The sequence below is a fragment of the Heptranchias perlo genome, unplaced genomic scaffold (genome assembly GCF_035084215.1).
Source record: "Heptranchias perlo isolate sHepPer1 unplaced genomic scaffold, sHepPer1.hap1 HAP1_SCAFFOLD_60, whole genome shotgun sequence".
In the NCBI taxonomy this organism is placed as follows: Eukaryota; Metazoa; Chordata; class Chondrichthyes; order Hexanchiformes; family Hexanchidae; genus Heptranchias; species Heptranchias perlo.
In genome coordinates this window covers 4,092,501-4,114,510 of record NW_027139623.1, presented here as the reverse complement: position 1 = coordinate 4,114,510, position 22,010 = coordinate 4,092,501, and the positions used below count along the sequence as shown (strand labels likewise).

Below are 22,010 nucleotides of genomic sequence, written 5' to 3'. Positions count from 1 at the left end.
TTGTTCGAACAACATAACTCGGTTTATCTACAACCATCGCATTGCAATAGAGGGCATTCTAGTGCATAGATATCGCTGAAGGCAGGGCTGTCAAAAATGGGACAAATGTACTGCGGAGGCAGCCTTTAGGGAGTCGTCTATCTATAATGAGACCAGTTACAGTGACCAGGGTGAAGGTTTATTAGTTATTTGCCTTTTCTCTCTTTGGTAAAACCTGGTTTACTTCTGGCTCGGGCTGATAGGAACATATAAACATAGAAAACAGGAGCAGGAGTAGGGCCATTGGGCACTTCGAGCCTGCTCCGCCATTCAATATGATCATGGCTGATCCTCGATCTCAATACCATGTACCCGCTCTCTCCCCATACCCCTTGATGCCTTTTGTGTCTAGAAATCTATCTAGCTCCTTTAATATATTCAGTGACTTGGCCTCCACAGCCTTCTGTGGTAGAGAATTCTGCATGTTCACCAGCCTCTGAGTGAATAAATTTCTCCTCATCTCAGTCCTAAATGTCCTACCCCGTATCCTGAGACTGTGACCCCTCAGCCAGAGGAAACATCCTCCCTGCATTCAATCAGAACTTTATACGTTTCAATGAGATCCCCTCTCATTCTTCGAAACGCTAGTGAATACAGGCCTAGTTGACCCAATCTCTCCTCATGCAGCAGTAATGCCATCCCAGGAACCAGTCTGGTGAACATTCGCTGGACTGCCTCTATGGCAAGTATATCCTTTCTTAGGTAAGGGGACCAAAGCTGCACAGTATACTCCAGGTGTGGTTTCAACAAGGACGGGTAAAACTGCAGTAAGACATCCTCGCTCCTGTACTCAAATCCTCTTGCAATGAAGGCCAACATACCATTCGCCTTCCGAACTGCTTGCTGCACCTGCATGTTTGCTTTCAGTGACTGTTGTACAAGGACACCCATGTCCCTTTGTACATCAACATTTCCCCATTGATCATTATATAAATAATACTGTGCCTTTCTTTTTGCCACGTTATATTGCATCTGCCATGTATTTGCCCATTCATTCAACTTGCCTACATCGCCGTGAAGCCTCTTTGCATCCTCCTCACAACTCACAATCCCACCAAGTTTTGTGTCTTCAGAAAACTTGGAAATATTACATTTGGTTTCCTCATCCAAATCATTGATATATATTGTGAATAGTTGGGGCCTAAGCACTGATCCCTGGGGTATCCCACTAGTCACCGCCTGCCACCCCGAAAAAGACCCATTTATTCATACGTTCTGTTTCAAAAGACGATTTATTCCTACTCTTTTAATATGATGCAGCTTTATGAGTGACTCTCTTTGGTTAAAGCCCGTAGATCCAGAGTACAGTTTGCAGTTTTGACGGCCATTATAGAAACTGCACTCAACCCATAGAAAGCACAATGTTGATTATCTCGAACGAGGCAACGGAAGGGAAGCTGTATGAGGGAAGACGTGAAATTCCGGGATTTTTTCTGTGGAAATGGAGGAGAGGAAACTTAAATTTCAAATCATGAAGTTGTTTGATAGAGTAATAGAGAATTACTGTATCCTCTGGTTGTGAGGATCAGTGATAGAGTAATAGAGAATTACTGTATCCTCTGGTTGCGAGGATCAGTGATAGAATAATAGAGAATTACTGTATCCTCTGGTATGTGGATCAGTGATGGAATAATAGATAATTACTGTATCCTCTGATATGTGGATCAGTGATAGAGTAATAGGGAATTACTGTATCCTCTGGAATGAGAATCAGTGATAGAGTAATAGAGAATTCCTGTAACCTCTGGTATAAGGATCAGTGATAGAGTAATAGAGAATTACTGTATCCTCTGGTTGTGAGGATCAGTGATAGAGTAATAGAGAATTACTGTATCTTCTGGTTGTGAGGATCAGTGATCGAGTAATAGAGAATTACTGTATCCTCTGGTTGTGAGGATCAGTGATCGAGTAATAGAGAATTACTGTATCTTCTGGTTGTGAGTATCAGTGATAGAGTAATAGAGAATCACTGTATCCTCCAGTTGTGAGTATCAGTGATAGAGTAATAGAGAATTACTGTATCTTCTGGTTGTGAGGATCAGTGATAGAATAATAGAGAATTACTGAATCCTCTGGTTGTGAGGATCAGTGATATAGTAATAGAGAATTACTGTATCCTCTGGTTGTGAGGATCAGTGATCGAGTAATAGAGAATTACTTTATCCTCTGGTTGTTAGTATCAGTGACAAGAGGTCAAGAATTCCAGCTCATCATGAAAGAGTTTAATTTTAAATTCTTCATGCAGAGATTTTTTGGAGCATGGGATATTTTACCATCGGGATTGGAATAACCAGAAAAGGTACAATAACAATTTTTACCATTGTATCATTTAAGAGAAAATTGAATACATATTTGAAATTGATGAAGATAAAGGGCACTTGGGAGAAAGTTTGCCATTGCATACATTTTGAATTGCTTTAACCATGAACAGGCACTGACACGATGGGCCCCTGTTCTGTAATCCTCTAAGCTTCATGTTTCTCCTAGATTGTGATTTGTGACGTGCTTGAATGATCCTGGAGGCCGGTGTGCTGCCCCGTGTCTAACAATATGACGGTGTAACCCAGGGATGTAACAATAGTTCCCCCTTCTAATCTAAACTGGATAGTCATGTTCCTGCACTGCCCAATGTCTAACAATATGATCGTGTAATTCAAGGATGTAACAATAGTTCCCCTTATGATTGGAACTGGATATTCATGTTTCTGCACTGTCGAATATCTAACAATATGACAGTGTAAGCCAGGGTTTAATAATACTTCCCTCCTTATAATCTGAGCTGGACATTCATGTTTCTGCACTACCGAATACCTAACAACATGATAGTGTAGCCCATTAATGTAACAATAGTATCCCTTTATAATCTGAACAGGATATTCATGTTTCTGCACTCTCCAATATCTCACAATACTATAATGTAATCCACGAATGTAACAATAGTTCCGCTTTTAATCTGGCCTGAATATTCGTGTTTTTGCACTATCCAATATCTCACAACACGACAGTGTAACCCAGGGATGTAACAATAGTTCTCCCTCTATTCTGGCCTGAATATTCGTGTTTCTGCACTATCCAATATCTCACAACACGACCGTGTAACCCAGGGATGTAATTATAGTTCCCCCGTGTAATCTGAACTACATAATCATATTCTGCACTGTCCACTTTCTAACAATACGACAGTGTAACGCAAGGATGCATCAACAGATTCCTTTTTAAACTGAACTGTACATTCGTGTTTCTGGACTACCACATAACTAAAAATACCACAGTATAACCCAGGGATGTGACAGTAATTCCCCATATAATCTGAACTGGATATTCGTGTTCTGCACTGCCCAATATCTAACTGTGCGATAGTGTAACCCACGGATCTAACAGTAGTCACCCATTGGATTAAACGGACAGTGGCAGCGCGGATACAAAATTGACGAGGAGACAGAAAGCAGAGAGTAATGGTGAACGGTGTTTTTTCAGACTGGAGGGAAGTATACAGTGGTGTTCCCCAGGGGTCACTATTAGCACCACTGCTCTATATGATATATATTAATGTCCTGGACTTGGGTACAGAGGGTATCATTTCAAAGTTTGCAGATGAAACAAAACTCGCAAAAGTAGTAAATAATGTGGAGGATAGTAACAGTCTTCAGGAGGACATGGACAGACTGGTGAAATGGGAAATACATGGCAGATGAAATATAATCACAGAAGTGTAAAGTGATGCATTTTGGCAGGAAGAATGAGGAGAGGCGGCTCTTCTTTTCCCAGTGAATAGTGAGCCTCTGGAATGCGTTGCTGTCTCGTGTAGTGGGTGCTTACTCTCTGTCTGCCTTCTCCAGGGAACTGGACCGGTTTTTGGCTGGGGCAGAGGTCACAACATATAAAAGGTAAGAGGATTTACAGTTAGTGTACGTACGATTCATGTGATCTCCTGGACTGGTTTAGATCACTTGAGGGGATCGGGGATGAATTTTCCAGTGTATTCTATCCCTTCAAGGCACAGGATTTTTTTCAGGATCTTTGCCTCTCCCAGGAGATTACACGGCTGCGGGCGGGGTGAGGGGGAGTAAGTGTCAGTAATGATGCTCCAGCCATCGCGAGTGAGGGGCAGGCTTGATGGACGAGCTGGTCTTTAACTGCCCATCAAAATCCGTATGTTCGTCCACATGCCCGTCTCGTCAAGGTATTTTCAATGATGCGATCGTCCCACAAACCCACGCCTGGGGCATGTCCTGCGTCTGTCTTTAGTGAAACGAGACTCAATGTCTCTGTGTCTCACGTTATTCTCCTCTGAAGCTCAAGGACGCGAAATATTATTGCAGGCCTCTGCTATAATGTGCCTGAGAATTTCTAGTCCCGTCCAAACGTGCGCTTCGGGACTACGTGGCTATTGTCCACTTGGAGCACAAGAGGAGATGATTTTCAGCCCAGTAAATCATTGGCTGGTCTGAAGAGAGTGAACACTCAGTCCTTATACCCTTGGTTATAGGTCTATTGGATTCGGGGTTGTAGCTCAGTGGTATAACGCCTGCTTTGCGTGTATATATTCCTGGGTTGAATATCAAACACCTCCACCATTTATTTTCACCAGACTGTCCCACAGAAAGACGAATCGTGCTCTCAGAGGGAAGCGAGTTCCAACTTCTGAGACAAACATTCAATTGTCCCGGAGCAGGACTTCATCTCACGGTCCCCTCAGCAGCTCAGCTCAAAACAGCCGCCGACTGACCAGAATTCGAAAGGTAAAGTGTTTGGGGATAGAACCTGAGACCTCATACACGCGAAACATGCGGTCTATCACTGAGCTCCATCACCAGATAATAACGACCTCTAACCAAGTGTAAAAGGACTGAGTGCCTCACTTTCCCGAAGGAAACCTCGAGGATTTAATGTGCTGAAAAGCATTTCCTCTTTTCAGCTGCTTTGAGGTATGCGGACCTGATACTCGTATTTTAATTCCAGATTTTATTTAATTGATGTTAAATTCCCCAGCTGCCGTGGCGGGATTCGAATTCATGACGCCACATTATTAGTTCAGGTCTCCAGATTGCTCGTCCAGTAACCGAACCACTATTCTACCGTACCCGCTGGGTAAACAGAAGAAACCAGGTCTCGTCACTCAGAGAAATGAGAAAGGGAGCGTTGCGAAGAAAGTCTGGGGGAGAGGCGAGTCTCCTCGGGCTGTGTCGACCATCATTTCTGTTTCAGGTCGCTGTTCTTCCAACTGCTCGCTGGACATTGCACCGTCACACATTCCGATCAGTCGGTGGCTGTTTTGAACTGAGCTGCTGAGCAGTACGTGAGATGAAATCCTGCTCAGGGGCAATTTGATGCTTGTGGAGCCTCAGAGGTTGGAATTCGCGGCACACCAAAATCAAGATTCGCCTTTCTGTGGGTAATTCTGGTGAGAAAATAGCTTTGGAGATGCTGGGGACTGAACCCAGGACCTCATACATGCAAAGCACGCGCTCTACCACTGAGCTAAATCCCCAGATAGGAGCACATTCCAACGAAGAGCTGATCTCCTTCATTTTATGTGACCACAAAAGTTTTTTTTTGGGCTTCAATTCATCTCCTTTTCTGCTCCAAACAGACAATTAAACATGAAGTTTGCGGACCTGATATAATTGTGGGTGAACGGAAGAAACCAGACCTCAGCACTCAGAGCAATGAGAAAGGGGGCGTTGAGAAGAAAGGGTGGGAGAGGGGGAGAGTCTCCTTTGGATGTGCTGTCACCATCCTCCCGATTTCAGGGCACATTTTTCGAACGCTCCCGTTATCAGTCACTTTGCTTACGGTTGGACGGGACTAGAAATCCTCAGACACATTGTGGCAGAGGCCGGCAAGAATATTTCAATTCCCTGAGCTTCAGAGGAGGGTAAGGTGAGATACAGACAGCATTGAGGATAATTTCGCTGCAGACGGATGCAGGACTTGCCCCAGGTGTGGTTTTGTGTTTAACGATCACTTCACTGAAAACACCTTGACGGTCTGGGGCTACAGACGGACATGATGGTCAGGAAAAGACCAGTTGGTTCATCAATCCTGCCCCACATGCCTGGAGCATCGTGACCAGACACATCCTACCGACACCACCCGCCCCTCCCACCGGAAACATGTAATCTCCTGGGAGCGGCGACAAACTAGAAACAAATCCAGCGCCAATAAGGAGGGGAAATTCTGGGAAATTCCTCCCCGAATCTCTCAGGCGATCGAATCGAGTTCAGTGGATCACACTGACCATGTGTAGTTTAACTGTAAAACCACTCACCTTCCATGTGATGCGATCTCTGCCTCAGTCAAGAACTGGTCCAGATCCATCCAGAAGGCAAAGAGAGAGTCAGCACCCACCACACCAGCCGGCAATGCATTCCAGAGACTCAGTACTCTCTGGGAAATGAAGAACCGCCTCACATCCAGACTATTCCTACCTCTGTGTAGTCTGAACGCCTGTCCGCTGCTCCTCCCCGATCTGTGAAACTGGGAATAATCTATTTCTTCACTCAGAGGGTGGTGAACCTGTGGAATTCTCGACCACAGAAGGCTGTGGAGGCCAAGTCACTGAATATATTTAAGAACGACAGATTTCCACACACAGAAGGCATCAAAGAGTATGGAGAGAGAGCGGGAATGTGGTATTGAGAAAGAGGATCAGCCATGATCATATATCACGGCGGAGCAGGCTCGGAGGGCCCAATGGCCGACTCGTGATCCTATTTTCTCTGTTCTTATCACTGGGCCCGCTCTCCAGCCCCGGAATGGGAGCCATTTCAAAGGCGCGTGCGTGCTTCCATTGAATTTTATCGTGAACAGAGCGTTCGGTTTTTCTCGAGGTGAAGAAACCCTTTCCTGTCATTGTGTGTGAAGGTGAAGTGAGGACAAGAGGGTCTTTTCAAAATTCGAAACATAAAGCGTTTGGAGATACCGGGGATTGAACCCGGGACCTCATGCATGCAAAGCATGCGCTCTATCACTGAGCTACATCCCCACGGGCACAAGCCCTCCACTTTAGAGTAAAAGTGGACTTTCCGCTCTGTCTCTCCCGGACAATGCGATGCCCAGTCGTTCCACGTGCTCACCATGTTCAACCTCTGCTTCAGTTCACGGGGTTTCTGCTCCTCTTTACTTTGAACCTTCCAAAAAAAAAGTCAGCGGAATTTAAAAAAATACAATTGCCAATAGTCAGTGACGAGGCTGACATCCAACCTCTGAATCATAAAGTGAGATGGATGAATGACACAACGTCAAACAAGAGCTGGGACTGCTCGCTCGACATTGCACCGTCACACATTCCAGTCATGTCGGCGGCTGCTGTGAGCTGAGCTGCTGAGGGGACCGTGAGATGAATTCCTGCGACGGGACAATTGTGGAGCCTCAGAAGTTGGAACTTGCTGCGCTCAGAAAGCGCGATTCGCCTTTCCGTGCGTAATTCTGATGAAAAAAGATTTTTTGGAGATGCTGGGGATTGAACCCAGGACCTCATACATGCGAAGCATGCGCTCTACCACTGAGCTACATCCCCATATGCAATAAATAGCTAACCAAGGAAAGAAGAACTGACCGTTCTCATTTTCTGAGCCCGTCCAAGGTGGATCTGCCACGTGATAGATTATTTGCAGTTTCAAAGATTGGGGCGGAGCACGGGGCAGGCGTTTAGACGACACAGAGGTAAGAATAGGCTGGATGTTAGTCGGATCTTCATTTCCCAGAGAGTAGTGAGTCTCTGGAATGCATCAGCTCTTCTTTCCCTGGTTAGACTGATTTCTTGTGTGGGGATGTAGCTCAGTGGTAGAGCGCATGCTTCGCATGTATGAGGTCCTGGGTTCAATCCCCAGCATCTCCAAAAATATTTTTCATCAGAATTACGCACGGAAAGGCGAATCGCGCTTTCGAAGCGCAGCGAGTTACAACTTTTGAGGCTCCACAAGCATTAAATTGTCCCGGAGCAGGACTTCATCTCACGGTCCCCTCAGCAGCTCAGCTCATAGCAGCCGCCGACTGACTGGAATGTGTGACAGTGCAATGTCGAGCGAGCATTCCCAGCTCTTGTTTGACGCTGTGTCATTCATCCATCTCACTTTATGATTCAGAATTTGGATGTGAACCTCGTTACTGAGTAGTGGCAATTATATATATTTTTTATTTCCGCTGACATTGTTTTTGGAAAGTTCAAAGTAAAGAGGAGCAGAAACTCCGTGAACTGAAGCAGAGGTTGAACATTGTGAGCACGTGTGACGACTGGGCATCGCGTTGTCCGGGAGAGACAGAGCGGGAAGCCCACTTTTGTTATTCTAAATTTGAAGTAGTTGTGGGTAGGGGATGCAGCTCAGTGGAAGAGCGCATGCTTTGCATGTATGAGGTCCCGGGTTCAATCCCCGGCATCTCCAAACGCTTTATGTTTCGAATTTTGAAAAGACCCTCTTGTCCTCACCTCACCTTTACACACAAGGACAGGAAAGGGTTTCTTCACCTCGAGAAAAACCGAACGCTCTGCACACGATAAAATTCAATGGAAGCACGCACGCGCCTTTGAAATGGCTCCCATCCCGGGGCTGGAGAGCGAGCCCAGAAATAAAGCAGAGAAAATAGGATCACGAGTCGGCCATTGGGCCCTTCGAGCCTGCTCCGCCATTATATATGATCATGGCTGATCCTCTATCTCAATACCACATTTCCGCTCTCTCTCCATACGCTTTGTTGCCTTCTGTGTGTACAAATCTGTCTTTCTTAAATATATTCAGTGACTTGGCCTCCACAGTATCCTATGGTGGAGAATTCGACACGTTCACCACCCTCTGAGTGAAGAAATAGATTATTCCCTGTTTCACAGATCGGGGAGGAGCAGCGGACGGGCGTTCAGACTACACAGAGGTAGGAATAGTCTGGATGTTCGACGGTTCTTCTTTTCCCAGAGAGTACTGAGTCTCTGGAATGCAGTGCAGGCTGGTGTGGTGGGTGTTGACTCTCTCTTTGCCTTCTGGATGGATCTTGACCAGTTCTTGACTGAGGCAGAGATCGCATCATATAGAAGGTGAGTGGTTTTACAGTTAACCTACACATGGTCAGTGTGATCCACTGAACTCGATTCGATCGCCGGAGGGATTCGGGGAGGAATTTCCCAGAATTTCCCCTCCTTATTGGCGCTGGATTTGTTTCTAGTTTGTCGCCGCTCCCAGGAGATTACATGTTTCCGGTGGGAGGGGCGGGTGGTGTCGGTAGGAAGTGTCCAGTCACGATGCTCCAGGCATGTGGGGCAGGATTGATGAACCAACTGGTCTTTTCCTGACCATCATGTCCGTCTGTAGCCCCAGATCGTCAAGGTGTTTTCAGTGAAGTGATCTTTAAACACAAAACCACACCAGGGGCAAGTCCTGCATCCGTCTGTAGTGAAATTATACTCAATGCTGTCTGTGTCTCACCTTACCCTCCTCTGAAGCTCAGGGACTTGAAATATTCTTGCCGGCCTCTGCCACAATGTGTCTGAGGATTTCTAGTCCCGTCCAACCGTAAGCAAAGTGACTGACAACGGGAGCGTTCGAAAAATGTGCCCTGAAATCGGGAGGATTGTGACAGCACATCCAAAGGAGACTCTCCCCCTCTCCCACCCTATTCCTCCCTCTGTGTCGTCTGAACGCCTGTCCGCTGCTCCTCCCCGATCTGTGAAACTGGGAATAATCTATTTTTTAATCAGAGGGTGGTGAAGCTGTGGAATTCTGTCCCACAGAAGGCTGTGGAGGCCAAGTCACTGAATATACTTGAGAAGGCGATAGATGGATTTCCAGACACAGAAGGCATCAAGGGGTATTGAGAGAGAGCGGGAATCTGGGGTATTGAGATCGAGAATCAGCCATGATCATATCCAATGGCGGAGCTGGCTCGAAGGGCCGAATGTCCGACTCGTGATCCTATTTTCTCTTATTATTACTGGGCCCGCTCTCCAGCCCCGGGATGGGAGCCATTTCAAAAGCGCGTGCGTGCTTCCATTGAATTTTATCGTGTGCAGAGCGTTCGGTTTTTCTCGAGGTGAAGAAACCCTTTCCTGTCCTTGTGTGTGAAGGTGAGGTGAGGACAAGAGGGTCTTTTCAAAATTCGAAACATAAAGCGTTTGGAGATGCCGGGGATTGAACACGGGACCTCATACATGCAAAGCATGCGCTCTACCACTGAGCTACATCCCCTCAGGAAAAAACGCTTCAACTTTAGAATAAAAAAGTGGGCTTTCCGCTCTGTCTCTCCCGGACAACGAGAGGCCCAGTCCTCACACGTGCTCCAAATGTTCAACCTCTGCTTCAGTTCACGGGGTATCTGCTCCTCTTTACTTTGAACTTTCCAAAAAAAAGTCAGCGGAAATAAAAAAAATACAATTGCCAATAGTCAGTGACGAGGTTGACATCCAACCTCTGAATCATAAAGTGAGATGGATGAATGACACAGTGTCAAACAAGAGCTGGGACTGCTCGCTTGACATTGCCCTGTCACACATTCCAGTCAGTCGGCGGCGGCGATGAGCTGAGCTGCTGATGAGACCGTGAGATGAAGTCCTGCTCCGGGGCAATTTAATGCTTGTGGAGCCTCAGAAGTTGGAAGTCGCTGCGCTCAGAAAGCGCGATTCGCCTTTCCGTGCGTAATTCTGTTGAAACTTTTTTTGGAGATGCTGGGGATTGAACACTGGACCTTGCGCTCCACCACTGAGCGATATCCCCAGATGAAATGCTTTTTTAAACAGGGAAAGAAGAACTGATTGTTCTCATTTTATGAGACCATCCAAGGTGGGTATGCCAGGTGGTAGATTATTTCCAGTTTCAAAGAAGTGGAAGTGTCCGGGGGTATGCTTCTGACAGGCAACATGTCAGAGTCCATGAGGAAAGGCATCATCATCCTCATCTACAAGCGGAAGGGCGAGAGGGAAGAAATCAGAAATTAGGCACCCGTTTCCATGCTAAATGTTGACTACAAGATTCTGTCTGAGGTCCTCCCAACCGGCTCTGCTCTGGAGCTGCTGATCCACCCGGATCATACCTGTACTGTACCTGGCAGGAAGATGCCTGATAGCCTGGCACTACTCAGAGATACGATCGCCTCCGTGCAGGATGCGGGGTGAACACCTGGCTCATCAGCCTGGACCAGCAGAAGGACTTCGACTGAATATCCCACATGTACATGATGGACGTGCTCTTTAAAATGTAGTTTGAGGAGGCAATCTGCGATTGGATCCGACCGCTCTACACAGAAATCTATAGCGCAGTGCTAATCAATGGTTGGGAGTCCGAGAGCTTTCCATTCACATCTGGAGTCAGGCAGGGCTGTTTCTCTCTGTGGTCTTGTTTGTGTGTTGTATCGATCCGTTCTCTGCATCCATCAGGAAGGTCGCAGGCATGGTGGGGGTGATGGGGTTGGTGACGATCCCAGGCAGTGGAGGCTCTCAGGTTAAAGGTTTCCGCTACATGGACGACGTCACCGTCATCTGCTCTGATCAGCGGTCGGTTCACAGACTGATGGGCATCTGCGACCGTTTCGAGCTGCCCTCGGGGTCCAGAGTGAACCGAAATAAAAGCGAGGCCATGTTATTTGGCAAGTGGAGGCCAAGTCCTTTGTCCCCTTCACTGTTAGGTTCGACTATATGAAGGTGCTGGGCATGTGGTTCGGGGGGTCCCTGGCCTGCACCATGAAACGGGGAGAGCGGGTCGCCAAGTCCAAACAGAAGCTTGTTATGTAGGTGGGGCTCTCCCTCTCCATAACCGGCAGGGACCTGGTGATAAGATGTGAGGTACTCGCAGTTTTGCTCCACGTGGCCAGGGTCTGGCCCATACCCCGCTGATCCGCCGTCACAGTCACCCGAGCTATCTTGCACTTTGTCTCGAGGTCCAAGGCAGAACTTGTCCGCAGGGACACCACGTCCAAGACCCCAGACAAAGGGGGGAAGACTGTCCCCAAAACTACTCTGATGCTGATTGCCACCTTTGTGTGTGGCTGCCTGGGGATATGTGTAGAGCCCCATTTGTTGTCAGAAGCTGAAAACAAAATATTGCACCAAGAAAACGGCGGCTTTTGTTATCGGGGTGGTGAGTGGGCTGAGCTGTTTACTATACATTCCCTGGTACTTTGTAATTGGCCCGGAATATATAATGGACAATGTACCTCGGGGTTGTGTCTTTAAACCGACCTTATTCACTTCACCCGCATGGGCAGCGATTGACTTGTTTAATCTTGTGTTAATGCCTTGTCTCCCATTCATTCTGATTTTGCTGTTCAATGTTCTCACCGCCAGGCACATTTTAGCGGCGAATGGAGTCCGCAGGGGACTCCGGGGCCGCAGCAATGGAGAGAATCACAAGGATCCAGAGATGGAGAACCGAAGTAAATCCATCATTTTACTCTTCAGTATATCAGGCAGTTTTATATTGTTATGGAGCACACTCGTTTTCTTTGTTATCTCTCTGCATATAACAAACGCCCAGTACTATACGGCCAGTGACATTGAGTCAGCCGGATTCATGCTTCAACTTCTCAGTTCCTGCACCAACACGTGTATTTATGCTGTGACCCAGACTAAATTCAGAGTGGAGCTGATAAACGGGGTGAAATACCCACTGAATCTAATTGTTACATTCGTTAAATCATAGAAACGTCTCAAGACTTTTTATCCGACATTAAATAAAGATTCAATTGGATTAGATTTTCCGGTTTGGCGGTGGTGCAAGACGGGCGGTAGCTGATCGGCCGCCTGTTATTCACTACGCCTGATTTTACTATCCATTGAAATCAATGAGTTCACTCAAGTAACTGATATCAATCCAACACTTTAAATAAATTTGGAAATACCAGACAGGAACTTTACTTTACCCGACAAATGCGGTGTTGTGAAATGATACAAGATGTGATTCTAACATGAAATGGTTTGCTGTTATTAATCTGGAAATAATATGATTTCAATATTAAATGTTTAATCCTGAAATGAATGAAATCAAATCCTCCTTTTCGTTTGATGATTATTTCCCATCACACACACTGCCCGGTGGGATGGACTGAGGGTGAGCTGTCAGGGTCAGACAGCGTCCTGTTCATTGGGACATTTGTTTTGACCAGAACAGAATAATAATGGACCAACACCCGGACCGTTACTAACTGGTAAAATATTAATGTAATTTCAAACTCCAGTGGAGAGTTCCGGAGATCGTTTCCTCTCTGAGCTGCTGTTCAGCAATGTTTACTCACTGCAGGGAGTTTAATGGGACATGAGGCTGGGCCTGGTTACACAGATCTATAAGGAAACCTCCTGATACATTTCTGAGATGATCAGGGGGCGGGAGATTTCTCACGGCCGCAGCAGGCCAAGGGAAAGCTCTCCTGCTCCTCCTTGCCCCACAAAATATAAGTTACAAATAAACTTCTCAGTGTTCTGGATCACTCAATGCCAATCGAAAGGGCGGCTCCTCCTCCCATTTGTCACCAACATTAAATGGTGTCCCGTGTACGTCATAAATATCCGATTTACATATTACACGTGGCCTGACCGGAAACAGGTGGGTGTTGCTCCGGCCGCTCTTCTTTGGACTCTACCCACCATGGCAGAGGCAGGAACGCCAGCGTTAAATGGGCGGTAAGTGACCTGACACCATTTGCAAGCCTTATCCACCCAACTTCCGTCAGGTGGGGATATCTAGAATCGGCCACAACTTTCCTGATCTATGCAATGGTTCAAACTTCGAAGCCCACAAACTCGTCCATTGTCTCAAACTGCATCAGTTCGCAAAACGTAGAGGGAAATTCTCACCATTGCTGAGGGCTGAACTGGTCGAGCGGATCACCCGCCCCTTACAGAACCGGCTCGATTTTAATTTCTGCTCCATCATTTTACGGCCCAAGCAGTGAAGGTGAAATTATCCCCTACGTCTCTGACCCCAAGTTTTGACAGGTTTGTGGAAGACATTAGACAGTGTTTGCCAAACACGAACATGAATGTGGGCGAATGGGTCCGTGTATTCGGGTAAAAGGTGATAACCCCCCCTCCACAGAGACAGGACCCCTATACCATGGAGTCGGAGAGGGGTTCACCCCTCAACAGCTGTGGCTCACACAAAGGCTCTATTGGGAAATGTCACTGTGTAAGGCCATTTCACTTTGTATTGTACATCATGTCTTCGAAAATATGTATTGTGTATTGAATTGTAAAAATGGAATCCGTAGTGCGTACGATCCGTATTGTATTGTTTTGAATTGTAACTGTGATATTTACATTGAACTGTGTGTATCTATAAAAATTTTATGAAATAAAATATATTTTGAAATACAAAAAAAAGTTCCAGTCTCACCGTCTCTGTTTTCAGTGGACAGTAAAGAGAGTAAATACTAAAGATGTGGGGAGTAATAGAAAGAGTATCTATAGGGACTGTAGAGCAGCAAAGGGGTTTGGTGTCCAGGTACACCAAACAATAAAGGTCTGTTATTATTGGATGGTGAAGAGTGGAAAGCTAGCGCACCATGTACCAAAAATAACATTGAAGATCCCAATTTCTAGGCTGTCATATCCCAAGGAATGGAAATATATGCTGATAGGGTTAGATGAAGAAGGGTGACAGGAGGCTCATGCAGAGCACAAACCCCGGCATGGACCTTCTGTACATTCTGTATAATTCTATTGCTGGCACCAAGTGAGAAATAGGAGAATTTTCTTAATGGTGAGAAATTGGGGACTGTGGAGAAGCAAAGAGGCTTCGGTGTCTAGGTACAGCAATCACTAAAAACTAGTGCACATGTACCAAAATTAATTTTAAATTTCGAGGCTGTCATTTCCCAAGGTATCACTATCAGGTACTTCGCCAACTCTCTGGAATTTGCTGATACAATCAGGCCCCACTGCCTCCCTCGCTGGTCCATTCCATCCATCCAGCACCATCTGCATTAAAAAAGGTACATTCTAACATTCTGCTCATCCTATGCCCCAGGGAGAGAAGACGAATAGTGGCGGGAGGACCCAGACCATCAGCCTTATGTGAGTTTAGACATTTCTGTTTTAAATTCAGATTATTGTATATGCAGGTTTTTTTTTCCTTTTTTGGGACAATTCTAATTTTATTTCATTCTTGCACATTTTGCATTTTGAACAAATTCTCCAAAACCTGTGCGCAGTGAGTGCTGAATCCGGGCCCTTTGATTGACAGCTCTCTCCTCCCCCCGACTCCTGGGCTGACACCTTCCACCACGTGACACTCTGAAGCGTCACCCACCTTTGCGCGCTGACGTCACGAGGCACATGTGCCGCTCGGGCCAGAGGGATGCCGCGCATGCGCCGCGCGGTTCCTGTGCCGCGTTCCCTCAGCAACAGGCCGGCGCCGGGAAGATGATGGCGGGCGGGCGGTGCTGTGGGCGGGGGCGAGGCCGACAGAGGGAGGGCCCGCACCCGGGAGTGGCCTGAGAGGGGAGGGTGGGGTGACGGGGGGAGTTACTCGGGGCCTCCTGCGGGCCCCGTGAATCTCCACTCTGGCAGCGCCCGGTGTCGAGCTGGGCTCGGGGGGGAGTCACTCTCCCGCCTCCCAGTCAAACGGGCCGTGGGTCGGAGCCCAAAAGTGAGCGAGAATCAAACAGCACAGAGAGAGGCCGCTCGGCCCATCGCGCCTGTGCCCGCCCTGTGAAAGAGGCCGCTCGGCCCATCGCGCCTGTGCCGGCTCTGTGAAAGAGGCCGCTCGGCCCATCGCGCCTGTGCCGGCTCTGTGAAAGAGGCCGCTCGGCCCATCGCACCTGTGCCGGCCCTGTGAAAGAGCGATCCCATTAGTCCCACTCCCCCCCGCTCTTTCCCCACAGTCCCGCAAATTTCCCCCCTTCAAGGATTGACCCGATTCCCTTTTGAAAGTTATTATTGAATCTGCTCCCACCGCCCTTTCAGGCAGTGAATTCCAGATCAGAACAACTCGCTGCCTAAAAACATTCTCCTCATCTCCCTCTGGCTCTTTTCCCAATTCCCTTCAATCTGTGTCCTCTGGTTACCGATCCTCCCGCCAGTGGCAACAGTTACAAGGGAGGGAAGTGGTCTTTAAGACCGTCCGTGTTCTGTTGTAAGATCTCACTGTGTGTCTTGTTCCAGCCGTTCCCATTTTTACCTGTGACCTGACTGGCGGATTCTGCGAACTCGACTGCTGCTGTGACCCTGACTGTTCCCCCGCGGACATCAATGTCTTCACCACCTGTCTGCCGGGCAGTGAACCATACGTTTCTGTTCGTGTGTTCGTACAATGGCTCCCGGTCCGACATTTTAAGATCCTCATCCTCGTGTTCAAAACTTTCCATGGTCCTCGCCCGCTCCCTATCTCTGTAACCTCCTCCAACAGATTTAATCTCCTCCGACAACCCCATGTCACTCCACCCTATCATGGATTCTACCCCACCCATTTATCTCCTCCCACAGCCCATGTACACTCTACGCACAGTCATTGCTGGGACACTCAGTCCTGTTATACACACAGTCAGTGCTGGGACACTCAGTCCTGTTATACACACTGTCAGTGCTGGGACACTCAGTCCTGTTATACACACAGTCAGTGCTGGTACACTCAGTCCTGTTATACACACAGTCAGTGCTGGTACACTCAGTCCTGTCATACACACAGTCAGTGCTGGTACACTCAGTCCTGTTATACACACAGTCAGTGCTGGTACACTCAGTCCTGTTATACACACAGTCAGTGCTGGTACACTCAGTCCTGTTATACACACAGTCAGTGCTGGTACACTCAGTCCTGTTATACACACAGTCAGTGCATGGACACCCAGTCCTGTCATACACACAGTCAGTGCTGGGACATTCAGTCCTGTCATACACACAGTCAGTGCTGGGACAATCAGTCCTGTCAGACTTGGATGTCTTGTATATCCATCTTTTAAAAGGTATAGGAACTCAGTTCTAAGATGGATTCGACTCACTTCATAATAATCCTCAATCAGCTTGTCTTATCATCAAGATGTCAAGCACTGGACACACTGTCTTCAAAGGAAAGCTGATTTATTTGACTCTTGTACAGAATACAGTAAAAATGGGTTATTAACATCAGAAACAAACCCCAACTGTCAGAATGAACATGGTTCAGTCCTGGATGTGATTAACATCAGCAATAACAGCAGAATCCAACCCCTGTAATCACATGTGAACTCGCTGGTGAATCAGCAGGTGGGATGATTGAGTGAATCCATTCCCACACACAGAGCAGGTGAACGGCCTCTCCCCAGTGTGATTACGTTCGTGTCTCAGCAGATTCCACTTTCTTTTAAAGCTCTTCTCACAGACAGAACATTTCAGGGGTCTCTTATCAGTGTGAACAAGTTGATGTTCAATGAGGCTGGATAACTGAATGAATCCTTTCCCACACACGGAGCAGGTGAACGGCCTCTCCCCAGTGTGAATGCGTTGGTGTGTCAGCAGATCCTTTTTTCTTTTAAAGCTCTTCTCACAGTCGGAACATTTAAAAAGTCTCTTATCAGTGTGAACAAGTTGGTGTTCAATCAGGTTGGATGAGTGAGTGAATCCCTTCCCACACAGGGAGCAGGTGAACGGCCTCTCCCCAGTGTGAACTCGCTGGTGACTCAACAGGTGGGATGATCGAGTGAATCCCTTCCCACACACGGAGCAGGTAAACGGCCTCTCCCCAGTGTGAACTCGCTGGTGTCTCAGCAGGTCGGACGAATGAGTGAAACTTTTCCCACACTCAGTGCAGGTGAACGGACCCTCTCCAGCGTGAATTTGCTGGTGTCTCAGCAGATCCCTTATTCTTTTAAAGCTCTTCTCACAGTCAGAACATTTAAAGGGTCTCTTATCAGTGTGAACAAGTTGTTGTTCAATGAGGTTGGATGACTGAGTGAATCCCTTCCCACACGCAGAGCAGGTGAACGGCCTCTCCCCAGTGTGAACTCGCTGGTGTTTCAGCAGATCCCTTGTTCTTTTAAAGCTCTTCTCACAGTCAGAACATTTAAAGGGTCTCTTATCAGTGTGAACAAGTTGGTGTTCAATGAGGCCGGATGACAGAGTGAAACCCGTCCCACACACAGAGCAGGTGAACGGCCTCTCCCCAGTGTGAACTCGCTGGTGTATCAGCAGATGGGATGACTGAGTGAATCTCTTCCCACACTCAGTGCAGATGAACGGCCTCTCCCCAGTGTGAGTCCGTTGGTGTGTCAGTAGATCCTTTTTACTTTTAAAGCTCTTTTCACATTCAGAACATTTGAAAGGTCTCTGATCAGTATGAACAAGTTGATGTGCCAGAAGATTGGATGAATGAATGAATCCTTTCTCACACACGGAGCAGGTGAACGGCCTCTCCCCAGTGTGACTGCGTCGATGAGTTTCCAGCCGGGACGGGGAACTGAATCCCTTCCCACAGTCCCCACATTTCCACGGTTTCTCCGTGCTGCGGGTGTCCTCGAGTCTCTCCAGGTTGGACGATTAGTTGAAGCCTCGTCCACACACAGAACACGTGTTTGGTTTCTCCCCGCTGTGAATGGTCTGATGTGTTTTCAGGCTGTGCAACTGGTTAAAGCTCTTTCCACAGTCAGTACACTGGAACACTCTCACTCGGGTGTATGTGTCTCGGTGATTTTCCAGTTACACTGATGTTTGAAATATTTTCCCACAGACAGAACAGACAAACATTTCTCCTTCTATATTCAAAGGCCGATGATCTTCAGGTGCTGGTGAATTGAGTGACTGTCAGGTCTCCATGTGATATTTGGTTTGAGTTTCTCATCTTCAAATCCTCCCCTTGTAATACCCTGTAAAAGGAGTTTACAAAAGTCTTCACTGTGAATACAGGGAATACAGGATAGAAATTCAGAGCAGGGAATTCCAGTTTCTATGGAACATTCTTCCCATTCATTCTCCCAGACTGTAAATCCCCGGCCCACACACTCACCCTCCTCCCTCTGCTGAAATCCAAACCCATCGCACCACCTCCAACATCTTTCCTTCTATTTCAGTTTTCTTTCTTCCATGAAGGTGTTGACTCTGACTGGGTTCAGTTCTGCACTCACTGGTTCCACTCCCTCTCCTCCCCTGAAGGTGTTGACTCTGGCAGGGTTCAGTTCTACACTCACTGGTTCGTCTCCCTCTCCTCCCCTGAAGGTGCTGACTCTGGTTAGGTTGAGTTCTACACTCACTGGTTCCCCTCACTCTCCTCCCCTGAAGGTGCTGACTCTGGTTAGGTTCAGTTCCACAATCACTTGATCCCCTCCCTCTCCTACCCTGAAGGTGCTGTCTCTGGCTAGGTATTTATGCTCTCGTCCTCTTTTCAACACAGTGTCCCTCCCTATAGCTGCCTGTAAGCTGTCCATCTGTAATAGCTCCCACTTTTGGTGATGTCCGCTACCTGACCAGCCACCATTTCTCCTTTATTTACAGACACTCCCTGATCAATCACCATTTATGCTTAATTTATAGACGCTCCCTGACCAGTCACCGTTTCTCCTTCATTTATAGACACTCCCTGACCAGTCACCATTTCTGCTACATTTGTGGACACTCCATGACGTGGCATCATTTATCCTTCATTTACAGACACTCCCTGACCCGTAACCATTTCTTCTTCATTTACAGACACTCCCTGACCAGTCATCATTTCTCCTTCATTTTTGGCACTGCCTGACCAGTCATCATTTCTCCTTCATTTATAGGCACTGCCTGATCGGTCACCTCCTCTCTCCTCATCTCCCTCCAGATGTCCGTTCAATCTGAACAAGGCCCTTGCCATCCACAATCTTATTGCGGATGGTTGCATTTCGGAACATAGGAACAAGAGTCGGCCATTCAGCCCCACGATCCTGTTCCGTCCTTCAATTAGGTCATGGCTGATCTGTATCTTAACTCCATCTACCCGCCTAGATACCTTAACCCTTAATATCCTTGCCAAACAAAAATCTATCAATCTCAGTTTTGAAATTATCAATTCACCCCCAGCCTCAACAGCTTTCAGGGGGAGAGAGTTCCAGATTTCCACTACCCTTTGTGTGAAGAATTGTTTCCTGAATTCACCCCTGAACGGCCCAGCTCTAATTTTAAAGGTGATTTCCCTTTGTTCTGGACTCCCCCACTGGAGGGAATAGTTTCTCTCTATCTACCCTATAAAATCCTTTAATCTTCTTAAACACCTCAATTAGATCACACCTTAATCTTGTAAATTCAAGACAATACAAGCATAGTCTATGCAATCTGTCCTCATAATTTACAAAAATCATCACTGTAAGTACTGGTTAGAAATTCACAACAGACAGTTCTAGTTTCTCTGGAACATTCTTTCCGCTCTCGTCCCACCTAAGCTGTAAATCCCCCGTCCCACACACTCTCTCTCCTTGCCCCTATTCAGCTGTAAATCCCCCGTCCCACACATTCTCCCTCCTTGCCCATATTAAGCACGGACTGCAGCGGTTCAAGAGGGCGGCTCACCACCACCTTCTCAAGGGCAATTAGGGATGGGCAATAAATGCCGGCCTCGCCAGCGACGCCCACATCCCATGAACGAATAAAAAAAATCCCCGTCCCACACACTCTCCCTCCTTGACACGTCCTCGCTGTTTGAAATCCAGATTCATCGCAGGCTCTATTTTTTTCTCCCTTTCTCTCTTGAAGGTGCTGCGTGATGCTGGGGTTCGGCCCCAGTCACTGTTTGCCCTCCAGTACCCGGCCAAGTGGTACTTCTGCACCTGTGGGCCTACACAGCGAGCTGCCGGCATTTCGACCATGGGGAGCAGCGCAGCCGCCGTCCTTGGCTGATTCTGTCTGACAAAGCTGAGGCCAACGTTAGCACATCAACAACAACCTGCATTTACATTGCGCCTTTAACGTAGTAAAACGTTCCCAGGCACTTCACAAGAGCGTAATCAGAAAAACAATTGACTTTGAGCCAAAGAAGGAGACATTAGGACTGAGCTTGGTCAAAGAGCTCAGGGCCTCGGCAAATGAAGGCAGAGCCGCCAATGGTGGAGCGAAGGAATTTGGGGATGAACAAGATGCCAGAATTGGAAGAACGCAGAGTTCTCGGAGGCGACATGGAAAGAGGGAAATGAATGACATTTAAACACTTGATCCACTGAGCACTGAAGTGTCTGAAACTAATAATAGGAACTCCAGGTAAACAAAAAATACTGACAAATATTAAAACTGCTTTCTTGACAAAAGAAATCTCGACTGAGCTTTTAAAGATAAATTATTAACAGGCGTTCACACCAACTCACCTGACTCGCCGACCCAGGTTCCACCCCTCAAGCACCGCGATTGGTGCAGAAGACACTGCTCCCGGGGCCCTCCGGCCTGGGCTCTCTTCCTGTTGGTTCTCGGGGAAATTAATCACCACTCGCCAACATTACGCTGCCGGGTGAAATTGAGGGGCTCAGAGGAAGAAAATAAAAGGAGGCCTTCAATCTGAGTCGGGAAATTAGAGAAACATGATTCAGTTCATAAACGTAGCTATTTAAAATCAAATCAAATGAAAAGCTGCAATTATTATTGACGTGTCTTTGGCTCTCTGCTTCAAATGCACTTCTTTCGGTTCACGATATCATTTACACATCGAGCTGATTTTAAAGTTCCTCTAGACCCATCCTTTGTTTCTTTATTTGGCCCATTACCACCCTCATTCCTTTGCACCATTATTCCTTTTATCATTACACATCGTGCTGTCTTTAAAGCTCCTCTAGACCCATCTTTTTTTTCTTTATTTGACCCATTAACACCCTCATTCCTTTGCACCATTATTCCTTTTATCATTACACATCGTGCTGTCTTTAAAGCTCCTCTAGACCCATCTTATTTTTCTTTACTTGCCCCATTAACACCCTCATTCCTTTGCACCATTATCCCTTTTGTCGCTTTATCACTCCTGCACCCTATCACAGAACTTCCCTTTCGTTCTTCCCCTGCCCGGGCCTTTTGCCTGGCTCTGGACCTGCTTTAAAAACTATTAAATCTTTAAATTATTCCAGTTCTCACAAAACCT

The 22,010-nt window shown here is 47.1% G+C and overlaps 1 protein-coding gene and 6 non-coding genes across 7 annotated transcripts in view; 2 read left to right on the top strand and 5 right to left on the bottom strand.

The window, feature by feature from the left end:
* Nucleotides 1-5,458: 5,458 nt before the first annotated feature.
* On the bottom strand, nucleotides 5,459-5,530 carry trnaa-ugc (transfer RNA alanine (anticodon UGC)). Its single transcript has one exon. It is a non-coding gene; the product is annotated as a tRNA-Ala (tRNA).
* Nucleotides 5,531-6,955: 1,425 nt separating this feature from the next.
* trnaa-ugc (transfer RNA alanine (anticodon UGC)) lies at nucleotides 6,956-7,027 on the bottom strand. Its single transcript has one exon. It is a non-coding gene; the product is annotated as a tRNA-Ala (tRNA).
* A 462-nt stretch (nucleotides 7,028-7,489) lies between these two features.
* On the bottom strand, nucleotides 7,490-7,561 carry trnaa-cgc (transfer RNA alanine (anticodon CGC)). The gene has a single exon. It is a non-coding gene; the product is annotated as a tRNA-Ala (tRNA).
* A 249-nt stretch (nucleotides 7,562-7,810) lies between these two features.
* On the top strand, nucleotides 7,811-7,882 carry trnaa-cgc (transfer RNA alanine (anticodon CGC)). The gene has a single exon. It is a non-coding gene; the product is annotated as a tRNA-Ala (tRNA).
* Nucleotides 7,883-8,354: 472 nt separating this feature from the next.
* Nucleotides 8,355-8,426, top strand: trnaa-ugc (transfer RNA alanine (anticodon UGC)). Its single transcript has one exon. It is a non-coding gene; the product is annotated as a tRNA-Ala (tRNA).
* A 1,719-nt stretch (nucleotides 8,427-10,145) lies between these two features.
* Nucleotides 10,146-10,217, bottom strand: trnaa-ugc (transfer RNA alanine (anticodon UGC)). The gene has a single exon. It is a non-coding gene; the product is annotated as a tRNA-Ala (tRNA).
* Nucleotides 10,218-11,655: 1,438 nt separating this feature from the next.
* LOC137316690 (zinc finger protein ZFP2-like) overlaps nucleotides 11,656-22,010 on the bottom strand; it is a 14,189-nt gene continuing 3,834 nt past the window's right edge. The window contains exons 3-6 of the mRNA XM_067980535.1: nucleotides 20,696-20,803; nucleotides 18,051-18,452; nucleotides 17,230-17,966; nucleotides 11,656-12,050 (exon numbers count right to left, since the gene is read on the bottom strand). Of these exons, the coding sequence (XP_067836636.1) occupies nucleotides 11,656-12,050; nucleotides 17,230-17,966; nucleotides 18,051-18,452; nucleotides 20,696-20,803 (1,642 nt within the window). The remainder of the gene's footprint in view (nucleotides 12,051-17,229; nucleotides 17,967-18,050; nucleotides 18,453-20,695; nucleotides 20,804-22,010) is intronic.